We start from the raw sequence: 16,266 nt of genomic DNA on the forward strand, positions 1-16,266 counted from the left end.
ACACTGGTATATGTCTATAAGAAGCAGAGGATATTAGTATAATTAAAGTAGTATATCAGTAAAACAGGTATATTGGTGAAACTAGTATAGGTCCATTAGTCCCCTTTATCAGTAATACGGGTACAGTATATTTGGTAATAAATGTCTATCAGTAATATGGGTACAGTATATTTGGTAGTACAGGTCCATCCGTGATACGGGTACAGTGTATTTGATAGTACAGGTCTATCAGTAGTACAGGTACTGTACATTTGGTAGTACAGGTCTATCAGTAGTATGGGTAAAGTATATTTGTTAGTACAGGTCTATCAGTAGTATGGGTACAGTATATTTGGTCGTACAGGTGTATCAGTAGTACAAGTACAGTATATTTGGTAGTACAGGTGTATCAGAAGTACGAGTACAGTATATTTGGTAGTACAGGTCTATCAGTAGTACATTCGTACTACGGATAGAATATATACAGTATATTTGGTAGTACAAGTGTATCAGTAGTACAGGTACTGTATATTTGGTAGTACAGGTCTATCCGTAGTACAAATACAACATATTAGGTAGTACAGGTCTATCAGTAGTACAAGTACAGCATATTTGGTAGTACAGGTCTAACAGTAGTACAGGTCTTTCATTAGTATGGGGACAGTATATTTAGTAGTGCAGGCACAATATATTTGGTAGTATGGGTCTATCAGTAGTACAGGTAGAGTATATTTGGTAGTACCACTAGTATGAGTACAGTATATCTTGTGGTACAGGTCTGTCAGTGTAATGGTACTAATACAGCTGTGTTATTGCTGGCTGATAGAGGATTGTGACGTCGCTGGCTGCGTTGGAGCGGCTCTACTCTGGAGGCTGAGGCGCTACTGAGTTGCAGAGGAAACGCAGGGCACTAGGCAATTACTAAAATAATTTCGTATTTTCAGTGTTTGTATGTTTTCACGGCATGGCATTAACATGCCAGATATATTCCAGGATCGCCGTGGCTTGTAAAGAGAGACGAAATGTGTCCTCAGCACTGCTCCGTGTTTGGATCAACGATAACACTACTGCGGCGACCGGAGAACAAGGAGACGGTAACCTGGCAACCGAGCTTCAGCTTGGCTTAGGTTAACTGAATTTACCCCCTGTGTACCTTTATTTATCGTAATTCGGCTTACGTTATCTCAGCTCAACTCACAAATGAACCATCAAGTAGCCTGCTTTTACATAGAACACTAGCGACAAACCTGAAGTTAGCCTGGTCTTATTCCAATTGCCCGGTCCACCTTAAGAAGCAAAGCAGTTAACGTTACATTCTGGCGCCATTTAAGGTGGAACGGAAAATTCTAGTAAATAGCTGGGGAGTATGGAGTATATAGCGAACTAGCGACCATGAATGCTGTTCGGCTGTTTACCAAATTACCTAGTGTGTAGGTACAGCGAGTTTTTATCTTATTATTGTTATTACTATTAGTAGTATTAACCTTAGGGTTGGTAGCTAATAAGAAGTGTAGTAGTCATTGTAAACGTGTTATGTTGTAATGCTAGCTGTGTCAGTGGGTTCAAGACTAACATAAACCACGTTTAACCCAAAGTATTATTCGAAAAAGCCTTATCTGTTTATATGGGATTTACACCATGCATAAATCTCGTTGTAAAGATGAAATAAACGAGAAAGCACTGGGATGCGCATGTCTTTGCTCGCCGCTGGCTAAACTAAGCCGAGCTAAAATGAATGGAGCTTGATGTGATTTTTGTATTCAAGTGTTGTGTTGGACTAATGTCCCCCAGGCTTTACCCTCTGTCTCTGTGGCTTGACAGGACACTTGACTCAAATGCACAAGAAAAACTCGGGGGAAATAGTTTGACGGTGAAATGTGTAAATGGTTTCTTTACCATCTCCTCTGCAGTGGTGTTGCAGTCATAACACAGCAAGCCTGGCAAATATGGAACAATTACATCGTTCTGACAGAAATCAGTTGTAGATTTAATTCTTGTATTTTGTTACTAGCATTTGTAAATCATGGAATTTAACATGCAAAATTGTGTACATTTAAAGACCCACTGCAGTGGAAATCAAGTTGTTTACCTTGTTTACCTCTAAAAGGCATGTCTGAAGTGAAATAAGCCGATAATAACATGGCTGAACATTTCTGCCTTGAAACTGCAGCGTTCTAAAGAACGTCTCAAATGATTGGATTCCGACAGCCAGGGTTTCTTACATCAGAAACCTAGGGAACCAATCCTGACAGCATACAGGGTGGGGCCCTCAAGCTGCATGGGAGTGGTGGAGGGGTGAGTGGAAATAGGTGGAGTCTAATAAAATATTTATAGTTTCGTGTGTAGTGAAGAAAGGCTGAGTTACATTGCAGCCACTATTCTGACATTTAGGGATTTTTAAAAAAATTTTTTTGGAAAATATACCATCCTGATGGACAGGGATGAGTTTTTATTGCTTTATTTGATGACTGGACGTGGACTTTAACTCATAATTGTACGAATAAAATGTAATTGTGTATTATGTAATTTGTAGAGGGCTATATTTGTTTTATAATATTTTTTTTTATAAAATTGAAAACCGTTTTGTTTTTTACTGAACAATTAATTTACCCCAACCACCAAATCCTTCCTACCAAATCTCATCTGTGTCGGTCAACACTGTAATGTCAAGGTTAGTCAGAGGGACAAGTTAGTAACTGATATTTTATCATATAACTGATTCTTAAATTCCTACATTGCTGCAGGGTCCTGGGGTTGTGGGTTCAATCCCTGCCTTGGGTCAATGTCTGTAAGGAGTTTGGTGTGTTCTCCCCGTGTCTGCGTGGGTTTCCTCCAGGTGCTCCATTTTCCACCCACAGTCCAAAAAGACATTTTGTTGGCTATGCAAAATTATTCAGAAGTGTGTTCCTGACTTGTGCTCAGTATTTCCATTGGGCTCCAGAACTATCACAACAGTTTAAGACTGTTACAGACTATGAATGAATGAATGAACGTTTCTTAAATTTCTAAATCATGATCTCGTTAAGCCTTTTGATTGGTTCATTGTTGTGCCATTGATGGCAAGGCAGTAGCCTCTTATAATGCTGCTGCAGTGATATTTAATCTAATTCTAATTCTTATTCTCGCTGCATAATATTTATACCACATAAACATTAGTCATCTGTGCAGTCCCTGTTTTGTAAATGTGAGTGTCATTTTACTTAAATAACATTCTTCTGCTTTATTATTCTTTGAATCTTTGTACAGAAAGATAACCTTATTGCAGGCTTGTGTATGTAATCTTGAATTAATTAATGTCAAACATTAATCAGATATGATCAGTTATAAAGCTATAGAAAATACCTGGGTTTATATCTGTATTCTACTTTAAGCTACCATAACACAGCTTTAGAAAACATTTTATTTTAGTCTCTGTCCAGTACGAAGACAAATTGTCAGCAAGTCTGTTATCCTTGAGGACTGGATTCAGCAGTTATGTTCTGTGCCCTGCCGAAGACTTGGAAGAAGGAATCAGGGCAAGGTCCTTAAACAGGTCTAAGTTTTGCTTCTCAGAGGGGATGTAGTATAAATAGGTTCGTCAGCAGGCAAGAGAAGTTGTGACATGTCCTATTCAAAGGTTATGGCCCTTTATGCCATGCATCAGAAAGATCTCTCCTTGCAGAGCATGTTCTAGAGAGCTTCATGGAGTGCTTTACTGTCGTTTTACCACTCTTGCAAAAAAGCATGGATAAACTACTGAATGGAATATTCCACAGATTTTGAAAAAAGGTATTATTCAAAGCAGTTGAACTTGAGACAATGCATTGTAAACAAATTTGCCTCAGATTACAGTTCAGGTCATTGAAACCAGGGACAATGGTGTCTACAGCATAAATGGAGTAATGAAAATGGTAAAATAGTTGTAATTCTTTTCTCATATATGGGAAACTTTACATCAGAATTGTTTATTACATCTCATATGTTTATTATATAAAAGTGTTGAAAAACTGGTTGAATTCCTGTGAAAGTGAAATAAATCTTATCTCAAAGGAAAAACTTTAATAATTCAGAGTAAAAGTATTTAGCAAAAGCATGTGCTTGTGAATCTCAAATTGAATATGCATTAAAGCATATACTTTAGTTAAAAAAAAAGGGACCAATCACTCTCTGCATAACACTGATTGAGTCTGCTGAGTCTTAAACCCTTACAGCAAACAACTCTTACAAATATCTGTTAATGTTTGTATTCTGATAACAACAAATATCTGTTAATGTTTGTATTCTGATAACAACTGCATTACAGCACTATTGCTTGCTTCTGTTCTATTCCTTGATTTCGGTTGTGTAGCAGCACTGCACTCCTGCTCCTGCTCTGAGTCAGTAGTGTGGGCCCCAAGTGTGGTGTGGTGACAAATTGGTGGTTGAACCAGTCCTTGCACAATGATACATTTCCATAGTGGTGGGCAGGTTCATGATACATTAATTCAAAGTGGATGTTTTATTCTTTAATAAAAATTAAAGATGCACAGAACATATTTGATGAGAAAAATATCAAAATAATTGCCTGGCTTTTGAGATTTTTAATGAACACATTCATTCATTCATTATCTGTAACTCTTATCCAGTTCAGGGTCGCGGTGGGTCCAGAGTCTACCTGGAATCATTGGGCACAAGGCGGGAATACACCCTGGAGGGGGCGCCAGTCCTTCACAGGGCAACACACACACTCACACAATCACACCTATGACCAATCCACCTACCAACGTGTGTTTTTTGGACTGTGGGAGGAAACCCACATAGACACGGGGAGAACACACCAAACTCCTCACAGGGAGTCACCTGGAGCGGGACTCGAACCCACAATCTCCAGGTCCCTAGAGCTGTGTGACTGCGACACTACCTGCTGCACCACCGTGCCGCCCTAATGAATACATTGAAGCTCTAATAGAAAAGCTGCAATTTCAGTAATAATGCTTAAATACATGACTAATCTTCAAAAATACATTATTTCTGTGTTTCTAATATGTTTGTTGCATTTATATTTTAGTGAGGGTCCTGCATCACTGATGCTGACACTGGTCACCTCTCTACGTGCTCAGTTTCTGCTTGAGCACTAAAATGAGCGGAGCAGGGGAACAGGCTGACATACTGTCAGTGGGAAACGTGGTGCGGGAACGATGGAGAGTGGTGAGTAGGTCTTTTTATGATGATGTCTAGGCAAAAACTACTTCTGAACTGTTGCTGAGGTTTGAATCAATTAAGATAATTGAATAGAAGATCACTTTGTGTGTTTTTGCAGGGACTCAACCGCTTGGAAAGGGAGGGGTGAGGGAGGGGTATTTAGTTGTTTGCAGTGTTTAACCTCACTGCTGGATGTCACTGAATTTTACACACTGCAACTTTAACTGACAGAGTCTTTAAAGAATTTCTGGAAGATTGGTGACCAAGTGGGCATGGATGCACTGAAGTCATTCAAAGCAATGACCCTTTACACATCCTACTAATTTTTGAGACATGTAGCCATGAGAAATTTCGTTTATAAGCATCTTATCTGTTACTATTCTCTAAATATTATCACATATCTCTTGTATATCTCTTTTTCATCCCACTGGATTCAGGCTTTTCAACATGAAAGCCCTTGTACAAATGAACCTGAAAAACAAAAATGTCATCTCGAGGTGGGGGTTGCCACAGTTCATTTTGTTAACTTCATACACCCATGAAGTGCTGGTTAACCCAGCCAAGTGTGCCTGGCAGGGGTAGAGAAGCCGTGCTGTAAGTGCTGCAGCGCTCTGAGAGGAAAGCAGCCTGGAGATTGGGATTTTTAAAGCGAATGAAGCCAGACATGGATTTTCTGAAGAAGCCAAGAGTGGCTGTTGCTTATTTAAGACCAAGTACTTTTTTAAACAAACCATTCTAATAGGAAAGATTCTGGGCTTATTGCAACTGATGATATGTAATAAATGAGCATTGAAATATATGTATGTAGATATTATTGATATAAAAACATTGTTATATGTGTTTTAGATGATCAGTTTGGGGGTTGAGTCACAAGCTCTCTGTTTAACACAAACGCTGCTAATGGAATAAATAAACCCTTAATGAACATAATATGAATATTTTGAAAGGCTGATGTTCTGTTTAATAAAATCATACATATACAGAAAATCCTGGATTGAAAATAGCCCTCTTAGCTGTCTTCATGCATGACATAACTGATGGTTTGTGGAGAAAATGATCTTTGCCCACTCAAACAGCAGTAATGCTAGTGTAAAGCTTGTTGTAAAGATGTCTTATTCGTTTAATTGGACTTAAAATGATTCAATATTCGATTGAAATACGAATGCCCTTCTTCCTGTATTGCTGCACAGATAAAGAAGATTGGTGGTGGTGGTTTTGGGGAGATATATGAAGTCCTGGACCAGCTGAACCAGTGCAATGTGGCTCTTAAAGTGGAATCTGCCCAGCAACCCAAACAAGTCCTGAAGATGGAGGTAGCTGTTCTAAAGAGGCTTCAGGGTAAGGGTGTCTGAAGTTCATTTGATTAAATTGTAAGGATAATTACTTACACTTAAAGAGACATAATACACAATACATCATATACTCATCAAAATCTTCATTTACAGGAATGAGCATAATGCATATGATGTTAGACTAATGAAAGCCAAGCTGTTTCTTGTGTATTATACAAAACAAGTTATGCACTCAAAACCACCTTGATCTAACACCATATTCTTTATGTTGATTTTAGCTTATGAAATCTTAGTAAGTTGATGGGCTTGAGCAGGCATTTAACAGTCCTTTGTGGCCTGTTTCATTCATCTTGCTTTAGAGCTGATTCTTTTTATGGCATATACATTTTTCAAAAGTTAAATATGTAACATTATATCTATTGCATTTATTCTACTTGCTAATAAGCCATACTCCCATATTCATTTACAGGGAAGGACCATGTTTGTCGCTTTGTTGGTTGTGGACGCAATGACCGCTTCAACTATGTGGTGATGGAACTTCAGGTAAATCATAATGCCATCTGCAGTATTTCTAGCAATTAAACACATATCACTCATAACAAAGCCAAAGCTAGTGGACTAACGGGTAACATGCGATTACAGGGAAGGAACCTGGCAGATCTTCGGCGCACTATGCCACATGGTACGTTCACAGTGTCCACGACACTCAGGCTTGGGCGGCAGATTCTGGAGGCCATTGAGAGCATCCACTCAGTGGGCTTTCTACACAGAGACATCAAACCGGTAAAGAAAATGTCTTGTTTCAGTGTTCATTTACACTTTAAAAGTCTTTATGCTTTAAAGCCATAAAGAAAATTTAGGAATGAATCCATTCTAGAGTATGTCCTCTTACAATTTTCTGCTCACTAAATCAGCTGTTATTTTCTTTCCAGTCAAACTTTGCCATGGGGCGCCTGGATAGTACCTGCCGAACGTGCTACATGCTTGATTTTGGTTTGGCACGGCAGTTTACAAACTCCTGTCAAGAAGTCCGTCCAGTAAGTGTTTGTTTAAAACGTTTGTTTCCTCTGCATGATTTTCTACCATCTTCTAAGTACACTTCTTTTCATCCTTTAAAGCCTCGTCCAGTGGCTGGATTCAGAGGAACTGTACGTTATGCCTCAATCAATGCTCACAAGAACAAGGTATTTAAATGTTAACTTTTCTCATTATGAAAACTGGCTCACAGTCACAGTCACAATGTGTATGCAACCCCATACACATTAGCTTTTACCATGTTTATAGATATACTAACTTGTGATTGATGCAGTGAATAATAGCAAAGAAATGTGCATAGTATAGTACAGTTAGATATGTAAGTGAGAAGGACTGTTTCTTTCTGTAATGCATGACTTCTGCCCTGTCATTTCTCTGTGCAGGAGATGGGTCGCCATGATGACCTTTGGTCCCTCTTTTACATGCTTGTAGAGTTCATGGTGGGTCAGTTACCCTGGAGAAAAGTCAAAGACAAAGTATGTGTGATTCTGCTGACATCAGTTTTACTAATTAGACTTTTGGCTATTGCCATGTTTATCAGTCTTCAGAAATGTATTGTTGTTGACAGGCATTTTTTTTCTGTGATTTGCTGATTCAGAACTTTAAACACTGTTCTGCCATTTTCTCTCCCCCCAAAAATTCAGGAGCAAGTTGGGAACCTGAAGGAGACCTATGACCATCGCCTCATGCTCAAGCACCTTCCTGCAGAGTTTAGCATTTTTCTTGACCACATCTCAAACCTTGACTACTTCACTAAACCTGACTATCAGGTAGTTTTTCTGGACTTAGCAGTTTCTTAAATGTCAAATGATAACTTCAAACTAAATGCTGTAGTATTTTGTCGACTCACTACAGTGAAACTGTCATTAAATTTATAGCAGTTATGAACCGGTGTGTTATTCTGTGTGACTGCTGTGTTCCAGCTTCTGATGTCAGTGTTTGAGAACAGTATGAAGGGTTATAATGTTCTGGAAAATGACCCATATGACTGGGAGAAAAATGACTCGGAGGGTTCCCTCACAGTTGCCGCTCTAGCGACCACGGCCCAACAGCTAACTCGGCTAACACCAGCATACATGGGGTACGTTTACAGACATCGGCAAAACAATGACTATGTTTACAAAAAAAACTAAACAATTTAAACTGAATAACACTGACATTTTTACGCCAGTTGGTGCTTCTCCAACTGTTTGTTTATGCCTCAGGTCATTAGTGACCTAGCAACTAATCAAATCTTAATTGATTTACACACTGCTATGATAGTGTAATACCTTTTATTGATAATAAATAAAGGTTTGATTTATTTATTTAAATCACCTTTTTCAGAGATGTCAGAGGTTTCCTGAAATGGTCCCATGGGGCCAGATAAAAGTCCTATTTAACACAATACCACAAACAAATCTAGATAGTGAGCAAATTGTGTGCATTGAAAAAAAGAAAAAAAATCGTAGCGTGAAATTCAGGTACCAAAATCTGGGGAAAGCTTTTAGCCATGCTTGTTTAACATGGACAAACAACACCATGCTGTATATCAGATGGAGATGACAGGCACACCACTGCCACCTACTTGGAGCTCTGCTTTTAAAAGGCATTGGATTAGTTTAAAAATTTGATGTGGTTTCCAGCCACATTTAGCTTCAAATTCCTCAGGCTTGTTCCATTATGATGTTCTACTTACAAGATCATGGCACCCCTAGACAGGCTAGATATGCATTTGATAGTTAATATACCAAATAATTTTAAGAAAGAGAGGTTTTTCAGGTTTGTTTAGTAACTCTCTATAGAGTACTGTTGTATTGTTTAAATTGTATACTGTGATAAATGACTGACGTGTTCCTGCTCTTAGCATGGCCAACGCCTCTGCAATTCCCGGTGATATGCAGCGCGAGAACACTGAAGATGTCCTTCAGGGCGAGCGGCTCAGTGAAGCGGACAATTGTCCCCCCATCCCACCACAGCATGTTCAGGGAGCTGATGTATGGGAGGAGATGGAGCGCAGTCGCGACCGCAACCGCAATCATGTTCAACCATTGATCAGAAAGGTATTAGGAAAGGCAAAGAGCTGTAAATGTATATGTGTCAAAGACTGAAAAGAAAATCACTTTAGCCTGTCACCATTTATAGTACGTTTACTGTCACCATTTCATAAGCTGGAGGAAGACTGAGTGGAGACCTATCACATTGAAAATTCCTCGCTTTTGTTCTGTTTTAGCTAAAGTTTGCTACTCTTTCTGTCCCAGGTAGCTAGTGAAGAGGAGAGGAGTAAAGAGGGCAATCAGAGTCCCAACAGTGGCTCTATCCAAGGCTCTCCAAGACGAGTGCGCTCTGAAACTTTACTCATTGATAGAGTGGCTCCACTGTTGAGAAGAATACGTCACAGCCAGAGTATGGGCCTGGACAAAAGACTGACCCCTGAACCCAAACCCACTATTGAGCGCTTCCTGGAGGCCTAGTTAGTACCTAACAATTCCTAAAGCATTTATTACTAATATTTAGTTTGGCTGGAATGTTTTCTTTTAATATACTGACATCTGAATTGTTGGTTATTTAAAGTATTCAAATAAGGGATGCATAGTTCATAATTAATATTGAAATAAATAATATTTTATTCTAATAATATTATGACATTGAAACTGACCAAATTATTTAGTCTGGGCAAAGTTTTGCATGACATTTTTTATAAAGATATAGCAAGAAATATAAAGGCAAATTTATAAAATGCACATTGTCCTACTCTTCATTATCGTTCTACTGAATAGGAAAGCATTTGGTTAATTTCAAACTATGCACTGTTTTAATTAAAAATAAATTAAATTATGTATTTTTGGGGGGCGGCACGGTGGCGCAGCAGGTAGTGTCGCAGTCACACAGCTCCAGGGGCCTGGAGGTTGTGGGTTCGATTCCAGCTCCGGGTGACTGTCTGTGAGGAGTTGGTGTGTACTCCCCGTGTCCGCGTGGGTTTCCTCCGGGTGCTCCGGTTTCCTCCCACAGTCCAAAAACACACGTTGCAGGTGGATTGGCGACTCGAAAGTGTCCGTAGGTGTGAGTGAATGTGTGTGTGTGTGTTGCCCTGTGAAGGACTGGCGTCCCCTCCAGGGTGTATTCCCGCCTTGCGCCCGATGATTCCAGGTAGGCTCTGGACCCCCCGCGACCCTAAATTGGATAAGCGGTTACAGATAATGGATGGATGGATGGATGTATTTTTGGGGATTGGTAACTCAAAAATTGTCGATATGTGTGAATGTGAGTCGCCCTGTGAAGGACTGCCTTGCACCTTGTCATTCTGGGTAGGCTCCGGACCCACCGCGACCCTGAACTGAATGAATGTTAAATTTGGTTTATCAGTTTAAATTTGAGTTAATCATTTGTCTTGTGCTGTCTTGAAATATGCCATTTTTTCCTATTTATTAATTAATAGTTTAGTGTTTAACTGAAATGAAAATAAGTCATCTTCCTTCTTTTGAGCATTAATAGTTTAGGAAAGCAGCGACCAGGACTGCCCCAGGACCGGATCGGTGGTCGTATTGATCAAGGATCTTTGGAGGATGAGGAGGGTGCAGCCAGCAGTGGTTATGTAGCGGTTAACCTCAGCCCAGTGCCACAAGAGGGGGACTCTCAGGAGTGGGTCCTGGTTGAGCTGGAGGCTGGTAGTGGATCAGGTGGTTCTAAGCCTGATGAGGAAGAGCGCTCTGGAGTATCTCCTCGGTCATCCAGCCCCCTGGCTCTTCCCCGCACCTGGTCAGACCCCCTACCCCAGCGGGCCAGCTGCCTCAGCAGCTCCGGGGAGCTCCAAACCATTCTTTGTCACACTGGACCTCCCTTTGCTCGGCTGTCCGGTTTCCCAGGATTCCAAGGAATTACAGGGATATCTGGAGCAACAGGACTTCGGAGGCTGCCCACTCTCCACCCTTCATCTGTGGTCCACCTCAGCAGAAGTCAGTTAGAGCAGGTAAGTGCTTATTTACACTGAAGTGGATGATAATAAATGGCAAAAATATGACACTACAACACAGACAAGCACTGGGCTCTCAAGTGGCCCAGGAGTCTTAGCATTGGCCCTGTCTTTGGAAGATCGCTGGTTTCATCTCTGGTGATGCTTCAGTCATCTCGGGCCAAGAGTCTAACTACAATTGACTTTGCTCCTTGGGTTTGTGGGATGACCCTCTCCCCTCCCCTCATCACACAGCAGGGCACCAGCCAGCACAGGCATCTGTCAGCTGACGTGACAGACCTGGGAATTTGGCTCGAGTGTCAACCATGTCCTTCAGTTTGTGGCATGGTTTGAATGCAGAGTTGTAACAGCTGATAGGGTAATGAATGGAACTGACTAAATATTGCATGAAAAGAAACAAACTAAAAACCCACAGACTAATTAAATAATATAAAAAAAAACATTATAATAAAATATGTTATATATATATATAGGGCGGCACGGTGGCGCAGCAGGTAGTGTCGCAGTCACACAGCTCCAGGAACCTGGAGGTTGTGGGTTCGATTCCCGCTCCGGGTGACTGTCTGTGAGGAGTTGGTGTGTTCTCCCCGTGTCCGCGTGGGTTTCCTCCGGGTGCTCCGGTTTCCTCCCACAGTCCAAAAACACGCGTTGCAGGTGGATTGGCGACTCGAAAGTGTCCGTAGGTGTGAGTGAATGTGTGTGTGTCTGTGTTGCCCTGTGAAGGACTGGCGTCCCCTCCAGGGTGTATTCCCGCCTTGCGCCCGATGATTCCAGGTAGGCTCTGGACCCCCCGCGACCCTAAATTGGATAAGCGGTTACAGATAATGGATGGATGGATATATATATATATATATATATATATATATATATATGTGTGAATTTTTTTTCTGCTCTTTGTAATGTTGGTAATGCAATGAACTGACATCCAACAAGCTACTTGTGACAGCAAAGTGAATGTAAAGTAATGTAATTTATCACAACAACAATAAAATATCAACATATTTTCCCACTTATACTTCACATAAACCAGTTACATTAGTCCAGGTGAGGTGAACCTCCTACCCACAGGCCACACATATATCCCTCTGCTTAAGTATAAATTGTTTGCCAGCTATATATTTCAGCTTTAGGGTGGCACGGTGGCGCAGCAGGTAGTGTCGCAGTCACACAGCTCCAGGGACCTGGAGGTTGTGGGTTCGATTCCCGCTCCGGGTGACTGTCTGTGAGGAGTGTGGTGTGTTCTCCCTGTGTCTGCGTGGGTTTCCTCTGGGTGACTATCTGTGAGGAGTGTGGTGTGTTCTCTCTGTGTCTGCGTGGGTTTCCTCCGGGTGTCTGTCTGTGAGGAGTGTGGTGTGTTCTCCCTGTGTCTGCATGGGTTTCCTCCCACAGTTCAAAAACACATGTTTGTAGGTGGATTGGTGACTCAAAAGTGTCCGTGTGTGTGTGTGTGCGTTGCCCTGTGAAGGACTGGCGCCCCCTCCAGGGTGTATTCCCACCTTGCGCTCAATGATTCCAGTTAGGCTGGACCCACCGCGACCCTGAACTGGAAAAGCACTTAAAGATAAGGAATGAATGAATGAATTTTTCAGCTTTACTCAAAAGCCAGTTGCGTTTCTGCTAATAAAGTGATCCAAAAGTGATGCAGTTTAAATAATAATTTCTTGGCGTCAATAATGTACAGTTTGCCAAAATGCTAAGCAAAGGAAAGACAAAACACTGTGTCATGTCTTTAAAGAAAAATTGACCATGGAATTCGTCACTGCTACAAAGGACTTCACATCAGAAACATGTATATTATCCCACTGTACCAAGAACTATAAGGGGGGGCAAAGATAATTAAAGTGCTAGGAATAATTGAACTGCACAGTGAACTAAAAATGAGCTGGACAATGTGACACAGGCAAGTGTGTGTTGAGTGAACAGATCTCAAATGACTGAGGCTGTATTCTAATGCCAAGTTTGTGAAAGAATGTTGTGTCCATATTAGTTGGCCATATGTAATTTTGTAGCTGTCTGTGGCCCGCAACCAGAAGTCAAAATATTAATTTGGTCTCCAGTGGGCAAAAAGTTTCCCTGCCCCTGCTTTAGGCCACCAGAGAATCCAGGATAAAACTGGGTGCAAAACCATAAAACTTAAAAAGGACCTAATTTCCTTTTCTGTCTCTTCCATACCTGCTTGTCTCTAGTTATCGAGTGCTTTACCACAGTCCATTCATCTTCAGCAGAAGTGTGAAAGTGATCCTGTGCAGGACACAGCATTAGTTCCCGCAGAAGAGGAACCCAACCATATGGCAGCAGGTTCCCTGGCCAAAACATCACCTCAGCCCCCTGACCCTGTAAATGAACCCCTCACCTCTGTTAAAGCAACGGAGAGAGACGTGGAGAGTGACTCTGGCTGTCCAGACGGCGGTCCCTCCACAACTCCCAATCAGGTAGAGACAACAGGGGACACAGTTGATGCACCTCCTGGTTCTCCAGCTCCAGCTTCACCTCGGGACCTGTCGCCCAGGGCCAGCCGCATCCCAGTCAGAGACCCAGACTCTCCCACCAGGAGGAGTTTCCCCGCCCCCCTCTCTCCATCTCTCTCACTGTCTTGCGAGCATTTCCCCTCAGCGTTGCTCCGTGACAAGTTCTCTTTCCCCTCCGATCGAGGATCACGTGGCTCTGACTATCAAGGAGACGATCTCCTCTCACTCTCCTCCTCCTCAGGTGCACTGTCTAGCAGGAGCAAGATCCCAAGGCCCATAAGCCCAACTCTTGTGCCCGAGCAGCTCTCCTCTCGCTTCATGCCACGACCACCACCAGGAAAACCACCTCTACGTCCTGGTGGGGACAACAGGTCAGTAAATGTGACCTAAAAATACTATTGTGTATTATAGAATATTATTATATACTTAATAAAAATGAACATTCAGATATATATGTGTAATGATATGATAGGGTTTGTAATTCTATTTAATTTTAATTGCATTGTTATTAAGGTGATATTGGTGGTGTTTTCCCTGCTTGTTGAGCGCAGGCGCAGGCGCTACCGTATCCGTGCGAGCAGCACCAGTGATGCAGATCTCCTGGATAACCTCACTCAACTGATGCAGGAGAGAGGAGGTGTGGCTGCTTCCCGCTACCAGCGCACCACTTCCTCCATACAGCGCTCACTAAGCTCCTCCCCTTCTCGCTTTGAAGGATGCCACAGCCAGTCACCAATCAGCATTTCAGGCTCTCCACCCCCTCGAATTAGCGAGATCCGAGCTAACCGTGTTGTGGGATACTGTGCCAAAGGGAGAACAGGAAGTCCAGAGAGCAAACCCACAGCAAAGATGAACAAATAAAAGGATTAAAGCTCAAGATGTTACTGTTGAGATGGACCTGGGTTGGATATGGGTTTTAAAAATGATCATACTGTTACGAGCAGAGAGAGGGAGACGGAGGGAAAGTAGGTGGAGCGAAAAATGGAAATGGATATGGCTGAACGCCAGAAATAATGGTGATTACTTGAAACATAGTGTATATGCCATTTTAATCATACCTCTGGCATTCACTTGCTTGTGTACATTTCTCAATTTCTCTCGGCATTCTCATCGCTTGCTTTTAAATTTTTTCTCATGTTTTTTACGTTTCCTCGTGTATGGATTCTGAGAATTATAACCCATATATTTTGTGCCAATGTATTTCCATTATTTTCATAAAATGTTGTTTACATGCGTTTGGCCAAAGCCAATGCCATTCTGGCGTTTAAAGCCCAAACCTAATGCAAGTTAATTTGATTGTTAGCACTCTGTGTAGACACTGCATTTTCTTTGAGATAATGCATGCTTCCAAATAACACTCCAGGTGCATCCATGATACCAGTGCTGTTCTGTCATTATCACTATTAATTTCTATTTAATTTGTCTGTTAACCATTTTTTAATGCAGCCATCATTACACAGAGTGTAATCTGAACTTCTATTTACCGCTCATGTCAGTTGATTACCATCCATGATATGTAAAGACATGTATGGTCTAAGCAAGCATGTGTATATATGTACTTCAGGGAATGTATGTAATGTAAACTATATCATCTATAGAATGTATTTATTTATTTATTAGATGTGCTAACAACAAAAAAGACGATGTAGCTCAACTACTTGCTACTGAGTGACTTTTGTAGTCACACAAGTGTCAGCAACTTTGCAATTGCCAAGTATTATCTCCTCAATGCTTTGCAATATCTTCCTGTAAATAACTGCACTATTATTAACAAACTTAATGAACTGCAGAGCAGCACTGTGGACCCTTCGACTGAACTGTGCAAAGAATTGGAACACAACACTAAGAACAATGACAATATTACTTGAATAAATCAGTGTAATGTCTATTTAATGATCCAAAAACACTCATTAATATGGTTGTATAATGTCTTGAAGTCTTTTATACTGAAAGCTGTTTGAAAGGTCAATGACCCCTGCGGAGGTGCATGTCAAATGATTGTAATTACTATTAACATCAGATCATAAATAGAGAATTCAGATCGACCGTGACGTCACACATTCATGCTGCCATTTCCTGAGCGCTCAATGTGTACTGTGTAGTTAGATTAGTGCTTTAATTCTGGTTAGTATCTTCTGACCTCTGAAGGCATCTGTTTACTTTACATACATCAAAATAGACCCACAATAGTGACATGGTGTACTCTTTAAGATATGTACAGAATCTAAAGTGTATATAGGTTTAAATACATTAAGGAAAAACTTCATGCTTCATGTAATGTATTTTGCTAACAAACATGATTTGAGTTATGAAAAGTGTAATTATGTTGGAATGTATGTGTATTCATATAAACATAATAAATACTGAAGTGCAAGACATT

The 16,266-nt window shown here is 41.0% G+C and overlaps 1 protein-coding gene across 4 annotated transcripts; it reads left to right on the forward strand.

Moving 5' to 3' along the window:
* Positions 1-842: 842 nt before the first annotated feature.
* On the forward strand, positions 843-16,234 carry ttbk2b (tau tubulin kinase 2b). Of its 4 annotated transcripts, none has more exons than XM_066677617.1 (15): positions 843-1,106; positions 5,006-5,145; positions 6,330-6,477; positions 6,901-6,974; positions 7,074-7,214; positions 7,364-7,468; positions 7,550-7,615; positions 7,850-7,942; positions 8,111-8,236; positions 8,390-8,547; positions 9,313-9,508; positions 9,707-9,918; positions 10,932-11,415; positions 13,605-14,257; positions 14,438-16,234. In XM_066677617.1, the coding sequence occupies exons 2-15, from the start codon at positions 5,077-5,079 to the stop codon at positions 14,745-14,747; spliced, it is 2,835 nt and encodes a 944-aa protein (XP_066533714.1). In that variant the 5' UTR covers positions 843-1,106; positions 5,006-5,076; the 3' UTR covers positions 14,748-16,234. The 4 variants fall into 4 exon arrangements, with proteins under 4 accessions (XP_066533714.1, XP_066533713.1, XP_066533716.1 ...); XM_066677616.1 differs by having other exon boundaries at positions 843-1,073; XM_066677619.1 differs by having other exon boundaries at positions 843-1,073; positions 10,941-11,415.
* The last annotated feature ends 32 nt before the right edge of the window (positions 16,235-16,266 follow it).

Source organism: Hoplias malabaricus, chromosome 7 (genome assembly GCF_029633855.1).
Source record: "Hoplias malabaricus isolate fHopMal1 chromosome 7, fHopMal1.hap1, whole genome shotgun sequence".
Taxonomy (NCBI): Eukaryota; Metazoa; Chordata; class Actinopteri; order Characiformes; family Erythrinidae; genus Hoplias; species Hoplias malabaricus.

Excerpts from the sequence above, each read along its gene's own strand:
- ttbk2b (XM_066677617.1), top strand. The coding sequence starts at position 5,077 with ATGAGCGGAGCAGGGGAACAGGCTGACATACTGTCAGTGGGAAACGTG. Across the intron at positions 5,146-6,329 it reads TGCGGGAACGATGGAGAGTG|ATAAAGAAGATTGGTGGTGG; the intron begins GTGAGTAGGTCT and ends ATTGCTGCACAG. Across the intron at positions 9,509-9,706 it reads TTCAACCATTGATCAGAAAG|GTAGCTAGTGAAGAGGAGAG; the intron begins GTATTAGGAAAG and ends TTTCTGTCCCAG.